General features: G+C 34.9%; 3 protein-coding genes and 1 non-coding gene across 6 annotated transcripts; 1 reads left to right on the top strand and 3 right to left on the bottom strand.

Annotated features, from left to right (window-relative positions):
- Nucleotides 1-2,420: 2,420 nt before the first annotated feature.
- Nucleotides 2,421-9,154, bottom strand: LOC107903918 (KH domain-containing protein At2g38610). Of its 3 annotated transcripts, XM_016830128.2 has the most exons (8): nucleotides 8,759-9,154; nucleotides 8,573-8,664; nucleotides 7,978-8,129; nucleotides 6,723-6,839; nucleotides 6,464-6,580; nucleotides 6,239-6,382; nucleotides 3,943-5,722; nucleotides 2,421-3,663 (listed from the first exon to the last, which is right to left on the bottom strand). In XM_016830128.2, the coding sequence occupies exons 1-7, from the start codon at nucleotides 8,836-8,838 to the stop codon at nucleotides 5,576-5,578; spliced, it is 849 nt and encodes a 282-aa protein (XP_016685617.2). In that variant the 5' UTR covers nucleotides 8,839-9,154; the 3' UTR covers nucleotides 2,421-3,663; nucleotides 3,943-5,575. The 3 variants fall into 3 exon arrangements, with proteins under 3 accessions (XP_016685617.2, XP_016685634.2, XP_016685626.2); XM_016830145.2 differs by lacking the exon at nucleotides 2,421-3,663 and having other exon boundaries at nucleotides 4,969-5,238; nucleotides 8,759-9,018; XM_016830137.2 differs by lacking the exon at nucleotides 2,421-3,663 and having other exon boundaries at nucleotides 4,969-5,227; nucleotides 8,759-9,018.
- LOC107903907 (protein RETICULATA-RELATED 3, chloroplastic) lies at nucleotides 2,555-3,589 on the bottom strand. Its single transcript, XM_016830117.2, has one exon. The coding sequence runs from the start codon at nucleotides 3,587-3,589 to the stop codon at nucleotides 2,555-2,557; it is 1,035 nt and encodes a 344-aa protein (XP_016685606.1).
- On the top strand, nucleotides 3,957-4,050 carry TRNAY-GUA (transfer RNA tyrosine (anticodon GUA)). Its single transcript has 2 exons — nucleotides 3,957-3,993; nucleotides 4,015-4,050. It is a non-coding gene; the product is annotated as a tRNA-Tyr (tRNA).
- Nucleotides 9,155-9,783: 629 nt separating the features above from the next.
- Nucleotides 9,784-12,487, bottom strand: LOC107903933 (pentatricopeptide repeat-containing protein At2g37230). Its single transcript, XM_016830158.2, has one exon. The coding sequence runs from the start codon at nucleotides 12,306-12,308 to the stop codon at nucleotides 10,089-10,091; it is 2,220 nt and encodes a 739-aa protein (XP_016685647.2). The 5' UTR covers nucleotides 12,309-12,487; the 3' UTR covers nucleotides 9,784-10,088.
- Nucleotides 12,488-15,164: the final 2,677 nt, after the last annotated feature.

Here is a 15,164-nt window from a genome sequence, read left to right as displayed (position 1 = left end):
AAACTTTAAAAATGGGCGGAGCCGAACTTGCATCTGGAATGCTTGAGTTCAAACCCGATTTTTATTTTAAACAAGCTATTTTTCAAATCTAATATTTTTATCCAAACCCTACAAAATTTGAGATAAATCATTGAGATAGCCCGGCTCTTGAACCTCCTTGTATCCCGCAATTGAATTCCAGTTTTGTGGGTGACTGTGGCATGCAATGGCATCCAGGTCAGTACAGAATCCAAAATCCTGTCCTGAAGATATGAGATGGGAGGCAGTGCATCATAGTAACATATATTATTTATCATATGCTTCTACATACACTGCTTTCTGCAGAGGCTCCTACTTCGGAAGAAGAAGATCCATCTCCACAAAACAATAATATAATAAACACAACTTACATTTCCATGCTTCATTGATATAAATTTAGATTACAATGGAAAAACATTAACAAACATGATCTTCTTGCACCACCCCTAATGCTTTGCTTGCAACACAAACAGAATGAATCCAATGGACTTACCTGACCAAACCTAAAATGGAATGTCCATTACAAAGCTCCCTTGCAATCACTTTTAGCCTAATCATTTCAAGTTGTCCTGAGCTGATATGCTGGCTCTTGATAATATCTTGTAACTCATCATCCTATATATGAGAATATCAAGTTCAGTAAAAAAAAGGAAAACAGTTCTGCAGCATAATAGTAAAGATGCCAAAGCTTCCAATAGATGAAGCCGCTTACACAAGAACAGTCGATAATTTTATGACATAATGGAGCTTCAAGATGGAAGCATATCTGAGAGCAATCTACAGCTATGGCTATGGCTAACAAACTTAGAAATATAAAATTACAATACATACCCCAGGTTCCAGTAATTCTTCTATGATTTCCTGAGCCTGTCTAAGCCTTATATGACAAAATTAGCATAAGGGCTCAATCCACATAAGCGCAAGTAAGCACATGAAGTGATAACAAGTTTTAGCTAGAAATAATCCTCATGCACATAACTCACCTGACTTTCCAAGATAACATTTTCTCAGTGCTTCGTTAAGGATCAGGTACTAAAATGTGATAAAATAGATTTAGAATGTTCAGTTCTTAACCAATTGAAATACATAATCATAAATGAAGGTAAAAGTTAAATACATCTTAGCAACTAGTAATGAACTGACAGATAGCCATTATATTAAGCTCTTCGGCAACCATCGGATTTCAGACAGGAAATAACATGGTCCCCATCTGTGTTACTTATGATGACCCATCGTCAAGTAAAGTATTGGAGACTAAATAAAAAATCTGTGGTTAGTGTTATCAACCAGAAGCCGAGAGGATTAAACTCATGTATTCACCATTTGACAATAAGGGTTTCATTTAGTGATACTTTGGCTATTTTCCTTATTTTTTGAATTGAACTTAGCAACTAGAACCAAAAGCCATAGATTCGGAGAAGGAAAATATTATTCGAACCAACATATATGACTATGCATACACCATAACATATTGAAATGAGTCATCTGTAAAGGAACGGTGCATATAATGTGTGCTCTCGCAATTTGAATGATACAAAATGCAACGAAGTATAAAAGGAAGTAGCAGGAAACTAAATTCATAATCTCTTTGATATGGTCTGCAATTTGAAGCAGAAAATAATTAGTGTAAGAACTGTCTTTGAAGCTCATTTGTCATACTAAAAAAGCAAAGAGAAACTACTTCAAACTTTATTGTTTGTTTGTGATCTTTACGATGTCAGAAAACAGAGACTTCAGCATGTTATGATTCTCCTTTCCAACTTTTAGACACTCGAACTTTAAACATGTTTTCAAAGAATTAAAAGCATATAATAATCGCTTATTACACAAATTAACCAAACAAGAAATAAAACAATACCTCTTTAGTTTAGGAAGATTATCCCAGCTGCATAATCTAGCTCCAGAAACATTTGACACAATGTTTGAAGAAGCCATGGGACTGGGGCTTCTATGCCTCATCGTGTCGAAGTCAACAAATTCTTGGACATCATTCAAGAGACCAGAAATATTTCTACGTATGAAGACCATTATATATGTATGTATATATAAAACAGATGAAGCTATATAAACATATCAATGCATGCAAGCAGTATAGCATCCACAATCAAATTAATCAAAGGACCACAATGGATATTAAGGTTGTGAAGCATGGATACTAAGCACACGTAAAACAAAACAGATCCACTATTTATAAAGCTACTCCTTTTCTAGGCTAGCTTTCATATTGTCAAACTTTCTTATCAAGACTTCACTAAAACTTGAAATGCAACAAGCTTTCGAAAACCGTAACTTAATAATATCTTCGAAATTGAAATGCATCTGTGACAGATATATATAGCACTTGAAGTAAAAGGGAAAAGAAAAGCACACCATAACCCAAAATATTATGATCACATGAACTATAACTTCAAACTGAGACATCTTGGATCTTATTACAAACATTGTGATCACATGCTACGTCCAAGTTACAGAGTCGGGCAGAGAAAATGCCAAAAACGTCCAAGGACGAGAAAAAAACAAAAAAAAAGGGTAAAAGTCACTTAAAAGTCGACTGATTGTTCTCCATATTGACACCACCATCCATCAACATCTCCTTCTCCTTGTCTATGTTTGCTGGCTTCTGTTCAACACTCTGAGACCCAGTCATCCTTGCTAGTATTACAAATGACATTCCTCCAATTACGTTATTTAAGCATCTCAGGACCACCACTGATGACTTAAATACAAAGGGGGGAAGCCCCTTTTCCAACACAAACTCGATCCCATTCAAGGTTTGATACCTAAAATTGCTGCTAACACCCATGTGAATGGCCCAGGTGATGGCATTCAACAAGGTAGGAGGAGGCTTGTTGGGTGTTTCAAAGGTGGGATCCATTTTCTTCCTCATAGTGATCAACCCGTTTGAGATTGCAGTCCCGACAAGTCCAGCAGCCAGTCCAACAGCAGCAAACACAGTTCCTTTATAGACAAAAGTCCCGAAACGGTTGATTAAGGTAAAAGCACCTGGTTCAAACATATGACTTTGAGGACAGTTTGCAAAGATAGAAGGGAGACTTGAAGAAGCTGCGGAAGCTGTTGGTGCTAAAAGATACATAAGAGTGAAATTCATAATGGAACCGACAACGAGAGTTGAGAAAACGAAGTCGAGCTCGTTAAGACCAAAATTAGGACGTGAAGCCATGTCTCCAAGAACACAAGCAGTGACTCCCACCAACTCTTCCATTAAAACCTTGAATGGAAACTGCGGATCTGCTGCAACCCTGTCTCTCCATCCACTTAGGAAAAGGCCCAGAATGCCAAAACGCTTCCATGGATCATCGCTGGAATTGGACCCGCCACCTCCTCCTCTGCCACCACCTCCGCTACCACCAACCCCATGGTTTCCACCGTCTCCTCCGCCGCATGAAATACGTAGCTTGGGAATGGACATCTGAGAACATTGAAAACGGAACGGTTGGTTTCTTGGGAAGGAAACGACATGAGGTGGTTGTGATCTGAGACGGCAGGTATCAGTCATGTTAGGTGATTGTCTCGGCAGGTCCGAGAAAAGATACCGAGCCATAGCAGCCATTTGATGGATCGCTTCAGTGATTTGATCGAACTTGTTTCCTCAAAACTCAACTCTGCAAAGTGTTAAATCTAAACCTGCACAGAATCTTTCATTTTAAATAAAAATTATTATATATGATTAAAAGAGCAGTTGAGAGAAAAATGTGAATAAGGTAAGATGATGATGAAAAGGAGGAGCAAAGATATACAAAGAGAAAGCGACAAATGTAGTTGAAAAGGGAATACCAGAATGTGAGATCGTATATGCAGAGATGGAAAAAGATGGTTGTTGAGCCTCGGGCGAAGAGTGAAAAATAGGGTTGTGTGGGAATTTGCTTTTAAATTTTGATAATATAATAAAATGTAACTTCTTACCGGAAAGTTGCAATCCGACCTTAGCTCAGTTGGTAGAGCGGAGGACTGTAGTAGGATGCCTTCATGACTGATATCCTTAGGTCGCTGGTTCGAATCAGGCAGGTCGGATTCCATTAAAACATTATTTTGTTTTTGGTGAAAATACCTCTCCAGTCCTTAGCAATTTCGATACAGATCAAGTTGGTCTTTTCCAAAATTTTAAAACATCGAGCTTGTAATCATACCAATCAAAATTTTGTATTTGGTAAAAACATCTCTTAAGCCCCTCTTAAGATTGATATTGATCAAATTAGTCCCTCTCAAAATTTTAAACATCAAGGCTAATTATATAGGTTGGATTTTTTCCTTCTAAAACATGATTTTGTATTTGGTAAAAACACCTATCCAGTCCCTCTCAATTTCAATATTGATCAAATTGGTCTTTTTCAAAATTTTAAACATCGAGGTTAGATTTGTCATTATAGCAATCAAAATTCTGTATTTGATAGAAATACCTCTCCAATCCCTTTTATTTTTTTTATTGATCAAATAGGTCAAAATTTTAAACATTGAGGCTCTAAATTTGTAATTATAACAATCAAAATTATATATAATTGATGAAAAATATTAACATTACTGTTAATTGATAGGGATTAATTTATTTAATTTTTTGTGTGAGGGACTAATTACTTAATATCTAAATAAAGAGTTTATTACTTGCAATTCTTTCCCTGAAGACTTATAACAGCCGCAAGATATGGAATACGATGGTTTGTAGAATTGGATGGTTGTAACATGCCATCGCTTCCGTAGTCATCTTAGCTTGAACGCTTGCTTGCGTTCTGGAGATGCTTTATGCACAACCTCAATATCAAATTCCTCTAAGACCTAATCAAATTAGTCCCTCTATTTTTGAATGAATCACTCTAAAAAATTCAAATAAACTGATTAAAAAATATAATTTACTGTTTAACAAAGTTCATAAGCTCGTATGATTTTGTTTGGAATTAAACTACTATTGAAAAAAAATAATTTTTATAAAAAAAATTGATCCATTTAAAAATAGAGAAATTAAAATTAAATTGATCTAGTCCCTGGGACCTACCAAGTACTTTAAGCCAAATCAAATGGTCCCAATATTTTGAAATACTGCTGCTACATTCATTTGTGAAGACAAATATTCAAATTCCAGGCTCTATCGAGCCATTAAGAGATGGGTTGAAATGCTCTGCTAAATCCATCTGCTTCTCTAGCTCCTCATAAACCCAAGAGTATAATAGGCCCAACTCATAGACGTATTTTCACCCTGATGATTTGCTTGCAACACAAGAAGTACATGTTATATTATTATTGCACACACCTTATAGCTACTAACACAAGAATGAATCCAATGGATGTATCGAGTTTTACACCAAAACTGACCTCACTAAACCTAAAATGCAAGAACCAACTTTCTATCTCTCTCTTCTGTTCAAAACACAAAAAAAATGAAAGGACCATTACAAAGCTCCCCAGAGATATACTGGTTAGCCCAAATCATTTCAACGTGTGCTGGACTGATATATTGCATCAGATGAGAGGTATGTTTGGTTTTGAATCCTGGGGGCAGGCAGTGTAGAAACAAACAACTCAGATGATTTTATTGTTTAAACCCTCAGCGTCCTGTTTTGGGACGTTTCATTCCACTGCAATTAAAAGGAGAAACACTACCAGTTGGACCCGGACTTTCCTCTCGGAAATTCGAGTTCAGCATCGTCAGCTCACGCAACTGCTGCCTCTTGATAAAATCTTGTGACTCATCCTACATGTATGAATATCGAGTTTAGCAAAAGGAAATTAAGGAAAAATAATTCTACAGCAGGTAAAAGTACCATGAAGGCACCTGTAGTATAAGTTGAATTGTATTTTGTTCTCTTTACTCAAAAAAAAAGCAAGTCCCTATACGTTAAATCAAACAGCAAACTCGTCCTTCTGTTAAAAATTTATCCCTATATGTCAACATGATATACACGTATCGCTATCTAATTATTCTATTAGCCATACTAATTTTTAATAGTATAAGTGAAGAATTTTTTAAAAGAAAAGACTAATATGCTCTTTGAACTAATGTACAAGGACTAATTTATCTATTTTCTTGAATAGAGGATGTAAAATGCAATTTTTCTCCTAGTACAGAAGCCTTTTGACAGAGGAAACAGCTAATACAAGAAAGGCCAATAATGGAGTTTCAAGATGGAAGCATATATGAGAGTGACCGATGGGCTATGGCTGTGAATATGGCTAACAAATTTAGAAGAATGAAGATTGCAATACATACCACAGGTTTCAGTAATTCTTCTACAATTTCCTGAGCTTGTCTGAGCCTTATATCAACAAAATTAGCAGGTAAATCAGCTTCAATTAATATGTGGAGTGGATCATTGAGGTGTTCATAGCCAGATCTACCTCTGAGCTGCTCTTCCTTTAGATGGAAAAAGATGGTAAATTATTATCCAAACTATTTGATTTTTATGTCAAAACAAGACTACTTTTCCGGCTTTACCTTGTCTGGATCCTTTATTGATCCTTTGCCTCTGATGTATACACGGCAACCAGTAGTAGCTTCTACCCGCTTCAAAGAATTGCCTCTAGGGCCTAGAAGTCGTCCAACAAAATTGAACTAGCAAGTAAAAGTATAAAAAAAAGCAGAGTTTAAATATCAAATACTCATAAAAACATATGTTTCATTCGATTGAATATGACAGTACAGATAACAAACAAATTTTAATCTAATGTACTAGCAGTTTTCATATGAAGCTTACATTTGGATATGTATCGACAGGAATTTCAAGACGCAAAATTCTCTTCACATTGTATGAACTAGGGCTTGCCGGTGCACCTTGCCAGTCCATTGTCATCCCAGGAGGTCCACTTAGTCTCTGTCAAAATACAAAATATCAGAAGGCTCAATCCACATAACTGTAAGTGGCACATGATTTGATAACAAGTTTTAGCTTGAAATAACCATACTGACTCGACTTTCCAAGATAATATTTTCCCAATGCTTCATTAAAGATCAGGTACTAAAATGTGATAAAATAGTAAAAAGTTGAATACATCTTAGCAACTAGAAAGGATCTGATCAATAGCCATTATATTGAGCAAAGACTTCTGCACTTAAAGCATGTTATAGAATACCATTTGGACCTCATCTATGTTAAGATGGTTCATCGTCAAGTAAACTATTGGAGACTAAATAAATAATCTTTTTGTTTAGAGTCATCAACCAGATACCAAGAGGGTTAAAAAGAAACCCAGATATTCACCATTTGAGAAAAAAGGCTTTCATTTAGTGATAATTTGGCCTTTTTCCTTATTTGTTGAATTGAACTTTGCAACCAGAACCAAAGGCCATAAGATTTGGAGTAAAAAAATATTACTTGCACTAACATGTATGCCAATGGTAAAAGTACCATGGAAGCCCTTGTTTACGAGTCAGATTGCATTTTACCTCCTCTATTAAAAAAATAAGCAAATCAGTCCCTATATGTTAGATCAAAGAGCAAATTAACCCTTTCTATTAAAAATTTCATCTTCATCCATTTGTACCATTACAAAAGCTTGGTTGACAGAATAACCAAACAGTGACACATGGTGTATCACATGTACCTCATGCTGATATAATGTACATGGACTAATTTGCTCATTTTTTAAGCAGACGGAACAAAATGCAATAGTGCAGGGGCCTCCATGATACTTTTACCTATGACAATGCATACAGCAAAACATATTGAAATGGATCACTTGTAGAGGAACAGTACATATAGTGTCCGTTCTGGCAATTTGAATGCTATAGTATGCAATGAAGTATAAAAGGAAGTAGCAGGAAACTAACTTCATAATCTCTTTGATAAGGCCTGTGATTTGAAGCAGAAAATAATTAGTGTAAGAAGTGACTTTAAAGCTCATTTTTCATGGAAAGAGAAATTACTTCAAACTTTATTGTTTGTTTGTGATCTTTATGATGTACATATAATAGAAAACATTCAATTAACCAAACAAGAATAAAAACAATACCTCCTGAGGAAGACTATTCCAGTTGCTTAATCCAGTTCCAGAAACATTTGACATAATGTTTGAAGAAGCCATGGGACTGGGGCTTCTATGCCTCATCCTGTCAAAGTCACCAAATCCTTGGTTGGACATCATTCCAGAGACCCTTAATATCTCTGCATATGAACACCATAAAATGAAGCTACATAAACATATCAATGCGTGAAGGCAGTATAGCAATCACAATCAATTAGAGAGACATAAAAGGATCACAAGGGATAATGAAGGTTGTAAAGTATGGACATCAAGCACAAGTAAAATAAAACAGATCCTTGTTAATTGAACATTTCAAGGAAAGCCTCACAAAAGCAAAAACTTTGCTAATGTCAGTTGTAGTGGGGTAAACTAGCAGGTAAAGTATATAAACTTCTGTTTCGCATTAGAGCACTTAGCCAGCTAACAAACATTGCTTTAAGTACATGATCAAGCCAAGAACATCAGAAACGAAGAGAATATAGGTAATAGAAAAGGCCATCTCATCACTACACTCAATCAGACTGATCTAACTAAAAGAAGAAGAAAAAAACCAGATCCAGGTGTGAGAGAGTAAAGATTTAACCTTGATTTAACAGTCGGCTACATGTGGGAAGGATTTGCATGAAAGGACCAAGCTTTTGATGCTCTGCCAACAGCTCTGATAAGAGTTGATTACTGAAGAAAGGAAAAAGAAGCCAAAATCCGATTAAAAAAAAAAGAAAACATTTGATATTGTTGAGGAGAAAGTGGTAATGAGAGTAGGGAGTACCTATCAATGTCGGGGGTGTTTCTAATATGTGGAGAAGCTGTCCGGACAGGGGAGAAGCGGTGATTATACAGACCTGACATAGCTGAGGTTTGAGTTTGGGAGAAACAGCAACCCAAAACAAAAAAGGCGTATGTGAAGGAGCAAGGTCGGAAAAAGGACACGTATTTACTGCTGTGCTGACTGCTGAGTGGTGGTCAGAGGTGAAAGAAAAAGGAAGGGTGGGCTGGCTGAGTTGGAGAGAAATTAGGGTGTGTGGATGAGTGCAGTGAGCTCTGTAGCATCAAAAGACACGTGTCGTCTAATAAGGAAATCAGAGTGAGAAGAGAAAGCAATGGCTAATGAATGAATGATAAAATGACAATGATGTTGCCTGCCAAAGCAGTCTTAGCTGGAAATGTGTCATTGAAACTGCCCAACAACGCTCCACTATAAAGTTTAAACCAAATTTCCTTTTTTACGTGCCTGTTACCATTTTAGTTTCTTCATTCCATCTAATTACACGTTCATTTTCTCCGTTTTACTTTATCAAGCTATTTACATTCGTTTCATGTAATTTTATCGAGAGATGATTATATTTTATTTTAAATACAAAAAATTATTTTTTTATAAATTAATTGTCATACTAAAGAATAAACTTATTCTTTTTTATTAAAAATTTAATTTATTTCTACTATTAAAAATTGACATATATAAAAAAATAATTAAATAATTATAAATAACATATCACGTAAATAAATTATTTTTTAACAGTAAAAACAATTTTTTTTATAAAAACATCAATTTACTTATCTATAGAAATAGCAAACAAAACCAACAATATTTGAAATGTTTAATGTGTGCACAGTGGACTCCACATGCCTGACTACGTTTTACTTGAAAAAAATCAAAACATCCATACAACCTTCAAAACTTGAAGGATTCCTAAGCTTTGAACATAAAAATCAGAGCATAGAGATTCCAAACGATCAAGAAATCATGAATAATCTGGTAGGTAAAGAATTTCCAAATACCAAAAGGAGCAAATAGAAAACAGATGCTCTAGATTATTAAAAAAACTGCTAAATAATTCCCAAACAAGACAGATGTTGGAACAAATGCATATTTCATGCTCACAGTTCCGTACTATCTTTTTCCTTTTCTCCTTAAAATTGAATTGCTTAAAGTTTAAACCACAAGACGCAAAGATTCTATGTGACCCTGAAAAATCCAGGGTACTGAAAGCATCGAAGTGCAAATCAGGCTATGAGCTTCCTGCAAATGAAACTCAAGATCGTCGTATTCCCACAATAGAACTATCTAAAGCTTTTTTTTTTCCTAATCAAAAAGTAATTTAGCTAGCAACAGTTGCTTGTTTCTTCCCTTTCTTGTTTCCACTAGCTGCTGCCCCTCCTTTAATCATTCTAGAGAGTATATCGGCTTGCTTTATGTTCCCTTCCTGGTTAAGGCTCTTGATTAAATCCTCAAGGCTACTCCAGTTAGTGATCCCTCCTTTCTCCATTATTTTACACAATATTGAATACGCATTGAGAGTTTTTCCGGCAGTTAAGAGAGCATCCAACACCTTCTCGTAACTCGAAACATCTATGCTGCAGTCTCTCTCTAAACCAAAATCTAACAACTTGAGAGCAGCAATAGTCTTCCCTTTCTCAGAAAGAATAGATAGAAGGCTATCTAAATTGGTTGCACACCCATTTTGCATTAGTAGCTCGATTCGTCCAAGGGCTTCTTCAACATGACCTCTCATGAGGAGAGCTTCCAAGATCTTAGAAACCAAGTCCATATGCTCCTTCACTCCCTTCTCCACCATACTCTTCATAACTCTGCTTGCGGTTTGAATCCTTCCATCTTCAAACAAACTCTCCATTACCGACTTGAATATGCCAGAATCAGGAAGAAGCCCATCCTCGATCATACTGTCCAAAGCTGTTTTAGCATCAGCAGGCTCACCTTTCCTTAGGTAGCTTTCAATGAGCAATTTGTAAGCATCTGCATCTTTAGGCACCCCTCTCCTACCCATGATCTTTAGAATTTCAAAACCAAGACCAGGATTACCTTCTTTTGCATGCCCGCGGATCAAATTATTAAATGCAGTAGGATCCAGAACACCCTTCTTCATCAATTGGCGGAAAAAGACTTCTGCTTTCCCTGTCTGACCATGGTGGCATAGATATTGAATCAATGGATTATATGCATTAGCTTCTATGTCTAATGAATTTTCAGGCCTCAGGACAATTTCCTTCTCAACAAGCTTATCCAGCAACTTGATTGCCCGATCAAACTCATTCGCCTTGCAAAAGTTCTCAATCAAGACACCATAATGACCAGCCTCAGTCGGAATACTCAATCGAATCATTGCCTTGAGCACATCAGCAGCTGCATTCAAGTCGCCAGATTTGCACTGACTATTTAACAGCTTGATGAAAATAGAATTATCCTTTGGGGCAATATACCTCTCCACCATCTCCTTCAAAATAGTCTTAGCCTCAGTCGTCTTGCCCGCATCACACAGCCCTGGCAATAAAGTCGAATATGTTGTTGCATTAGGCTTTATACCAGAGGACTTCATCTCTTCAAACAATCTCAACCCATCATCAACTTGTTCCACTGCAACATATCCCTTTATCATGGTAGTGTAGCTGATTACTGTAGGGGCTAAGTTCTTTGCCTTCATCTCTACAAACAACTTCTCAGCTTCCTCCATTCTCTTGAACCGAGTATATCCATTAATCATTGTATTATAAGTCACAGCATCAGGTGAAATGCCCCGAGTCTTCATATCTTCATAAAACCGATTAGCAGTGTCTAGTCTCAGCGACAAAAAGAAGCCCCAAAGCATAATGTTATAGGTATGACGAGTAGGATGTATCCCTTCACTCAACATCTTATTGAAATACCTTTTGGCCATCATATATCGACCACGTCGCAATATAACCTTAAAGAAAGCATCAAAAGACTTAATGGTCCTATCCACACCCAACTCTTCCATTTTCTGGAATATTTTGACAGCTTCTTGAACTATACCGGCTTCACCATAACTATCAATCAGAACAACAAACAAATCCTCATCCCATTCAACGCCCTTTTTGGGCATGTCCAAAAGTATACATCTAGCATGATTAAGCTTAGAAGCTCGACCTAAAATCTGAATAATCTTCAAGTGGGCTTCACGGTCATGGTGTATCAATCCAGCCCGTTCAACCCACCGGAAGAACTGGAGGGCATGATCGGAGTTCTTAGCACCATGGAGAACGTTATAAACTAAAGCATGGTCAAATTCAGGGACTAAAGCACGGATGGAGTTCTGTAAGCGGGTGGTCCAAGCCCGGTTCTCCATCATTCTACAAATGATATCCTCAACTTTCTCAGGGTTCCGAGTCTTACCTCGCGGGGTTCTGCGATTGTTGGGAACATGTTGTTCTTGCTGTTGAGGTGGCGCATTGTTTAAATCTTGGGTTGGATCTTGGGTTGTAGTGAAGAAATGAAAATGGATTGAGATTCTGGAGGGCTTCAGATTCAAATGGTAAGGCTTAGAAACAGAGAGGAAAGCCATTGAAATGTGAAGGGGAGAAGATTACAAATCAAAAACCCAGGACAGGACACGAAGCAGGGAAAAGAGCAAGGAAGAGAGAAACGTTGTTAGGGTTTAAGGCACTGAACTGAGAGCTATAGGTTGGGCTCATAATTCTAGATCACATGAAGCCCAAAATAAACAAATTCCCTTGCCTGGAGACATCAGATTCGGCTCACTGTCCTTGATCCATATATACATTGATCTATTTTCCTTTTCAGGCTCATTGTCTTTGATTTTTTTTTAATGTAGTTATTAGTACTTTTCGTTTTTTTTAAAATTGGTATAATAGCAATTTTAATTCCCAACATTTATATATTGTGTCAATTTAGTCTTCATTTAAAAAAATTAACCCTCAACATTTACTCTTTATGTAACTTGGTCCATTTTGTAGTTTTTCTTCTTCTTTTTTTTGTGACATTTAGGGTTAATTTTAAAAGAATGAGAAAAGATAAAAAAAATCATTATCTTGGACTTTTGGGTGTTTTCATTTTTGGCATATTTTCGATAAAATTTAGCTGATAAATCTATTATTTAGCTTTTTAGGTGTAAGTGTTACAAAGAAAAACAAACTATACAAAAGTGATCAAATTACACAAAGTGTAAATAAAGGTTAAATTTTTCAGAATCAAAACTAAATTGATATAATATATAAATGTTGAGGGTTTAAAGTTACTATTATGTTAAGTTTAAAAGTTATTACGTCATCTTTATGTTAGCCATTTAATGGCTGGTGATAAAAAAGACAAAATTAAATTGTTGAATGATTATTTTGTAATTTTTCATAATCAAATGACTAAAAAAATTATCAATAATTAGGTGACTATCATCGTAGTTTACCATTTTTTTCATAATGGGCTCAGTGTCTTTTTTTCATAATTGGGCTCACTGTCTTTGATCTGTATATGTACATTTATATATTATGGCTGATAATATATAAATATACATATATACATGCATAGACAAAACTAATGTTTTTATTCCATGCTATGCATAAGTTAAGATATATGTATCAATCTTAATATTTCTTACTTATTTATTAAAAAATCATTACAAAATTTATAATGACTCGATACATATAGATAAGAGTGAGTAAGATTCGATTCAATTCTAAAAACTCGATATAAAATTTAAATTTTGAATTATTTAATTTAATCGAATTATTCGGATCAAATCGAACGAAAAATCAAGTTTTTCAGTTTAACTTGAATATGAATTACACAATTTGAGTTGTCCGAAAATCCGAATAAGAAAAGAAAAAACTACGTTGTTTTGATAATTGTTTAACTTTTCTAAAGTTAAAAGGTAAAACTATGTCGTTTTCATATATGTTTACCCATTAAATTAAAAGATAAAACCATTATATTGTTTATTTAATTAAATAATAATGTATTTCATTTATTAGTTAAATAATCGATAAACACAAAATTAAATATAAAATAATAAGATTCATCAACTTGACTCGAAATTTTTAACTCGACTCGACTCAACTCGATCGAATACTGATCCGTTTTCGATAATAATTTGATAAATCTTACTGATAAAATATAATGGTGCAATTTGCGAATAAAATAATAATTATGAAAAGCCTAGCTACTTGGCATACAAGACGTTTATGTCAAGGTGTAGTGTTGATTGTTTAAAGAAAAAGTCAGCTTTTACGTATAGCAAAGCAGACGTGTGATTAATTTATAGGTCAATTTTATTCCTTCAAAACACATATTTCATAAATAACATAGTAGGTCCTTTTGTATTTGAATCAACCATCATTAATGCTTTGTTTTGATTTGTCATGTTGTTTTATCTCAAGTATTACTAGTAAACATGGTTGTTGTATGTATTGTGTTATTCATTGACCCCAGTGTCTACAATAGCCATTAATTGTAATTGCGCAATGTGTTAATGGTCTTGTTGGCTATTTGCGTAAAAGTATAATGAATGTTTTTATATTAAAAGTTAAATTTTATTTATGTTATTTAAAAAATGAAAAAATTAATTTTTTTGTGTTAGATTAAAAAATAAACTGGTCTTTTTCTATGAAAAGTATCATTTATTTTTATTGTTAAAAACTGACGTAATAATTAGATATAGTTACATTGACGTACAATGATCAATTTTTTAACAATAAAAATGAATGGAAATTTGAACAAAAAAACCAGTTTACCCCTTAATTTAACATACATAGACTAACTTGTTCATATTTTAATAGAGAGAACAAAATATAATCCTGACTATTAATACAAAAGCCTCCATGACGCTTTTACCGCTTATGTCCAATACAATACAATTGTTGATTAGAATATACTACAATTATTAATTAAATTAACATATCATCATATCTAAGTTAGTACTTTTAATGTGATAAATGAAAAATCATCGAAGCGATTAACTTCACTTGAGATGGATGGTTGGTTGGTTTGGAATAAATAAACTTTGCAGGAAAATACGGAGGAAACTTCGTTCCCTAGTTGTCGCGCTATCCATAAATATATACAAAATCTTGTTTGGATATTGAAGTCTAAGCATGTGAATGCGAGGCTCAGTACCACATATCCCACTGCATGCTGCTTCTACTTTGGAGGGTTTTAAGTTTTGGGGCCGAGCAACGTCCTGGAAATGCAATATATACACTAAGTAACAAAAAGGCCTTATTCAACCACAACCTACTTGCTATCACCTATGCCTTTATCTACATTTCTTGGGATTAATAATTGACATCATTTAACATTCTTCCTATGCTACCAAATAATTGAGAAAGAAAAAGGAGAAAAGTGAAGATGTTGTAAAGGGAAAAAACAATGTCGACCCACCCATATGCCAACACTTACAAACAAATGA

This window comes from Gossypium hirsutum, chromosome D02 (genome assembly GCF_007990345.1).
Source record: "Gossypium hirsutum isolate 1008001.06 chromosome D02, Gossypium_hirsutum_v2.1, whole genome shotgun sequence".
NCBI lineage: Eukaryota > Viridiplantae > Streptophyta > Magnoliopsida > Malvales > Malvaceae > Gossypium > Gossypium hirsutum.
The sequence above is the reverse complement of the archived record's forward strand: the minus strand, read 5'-3'. Positions and strand labels throughout refer to the sequence as shown.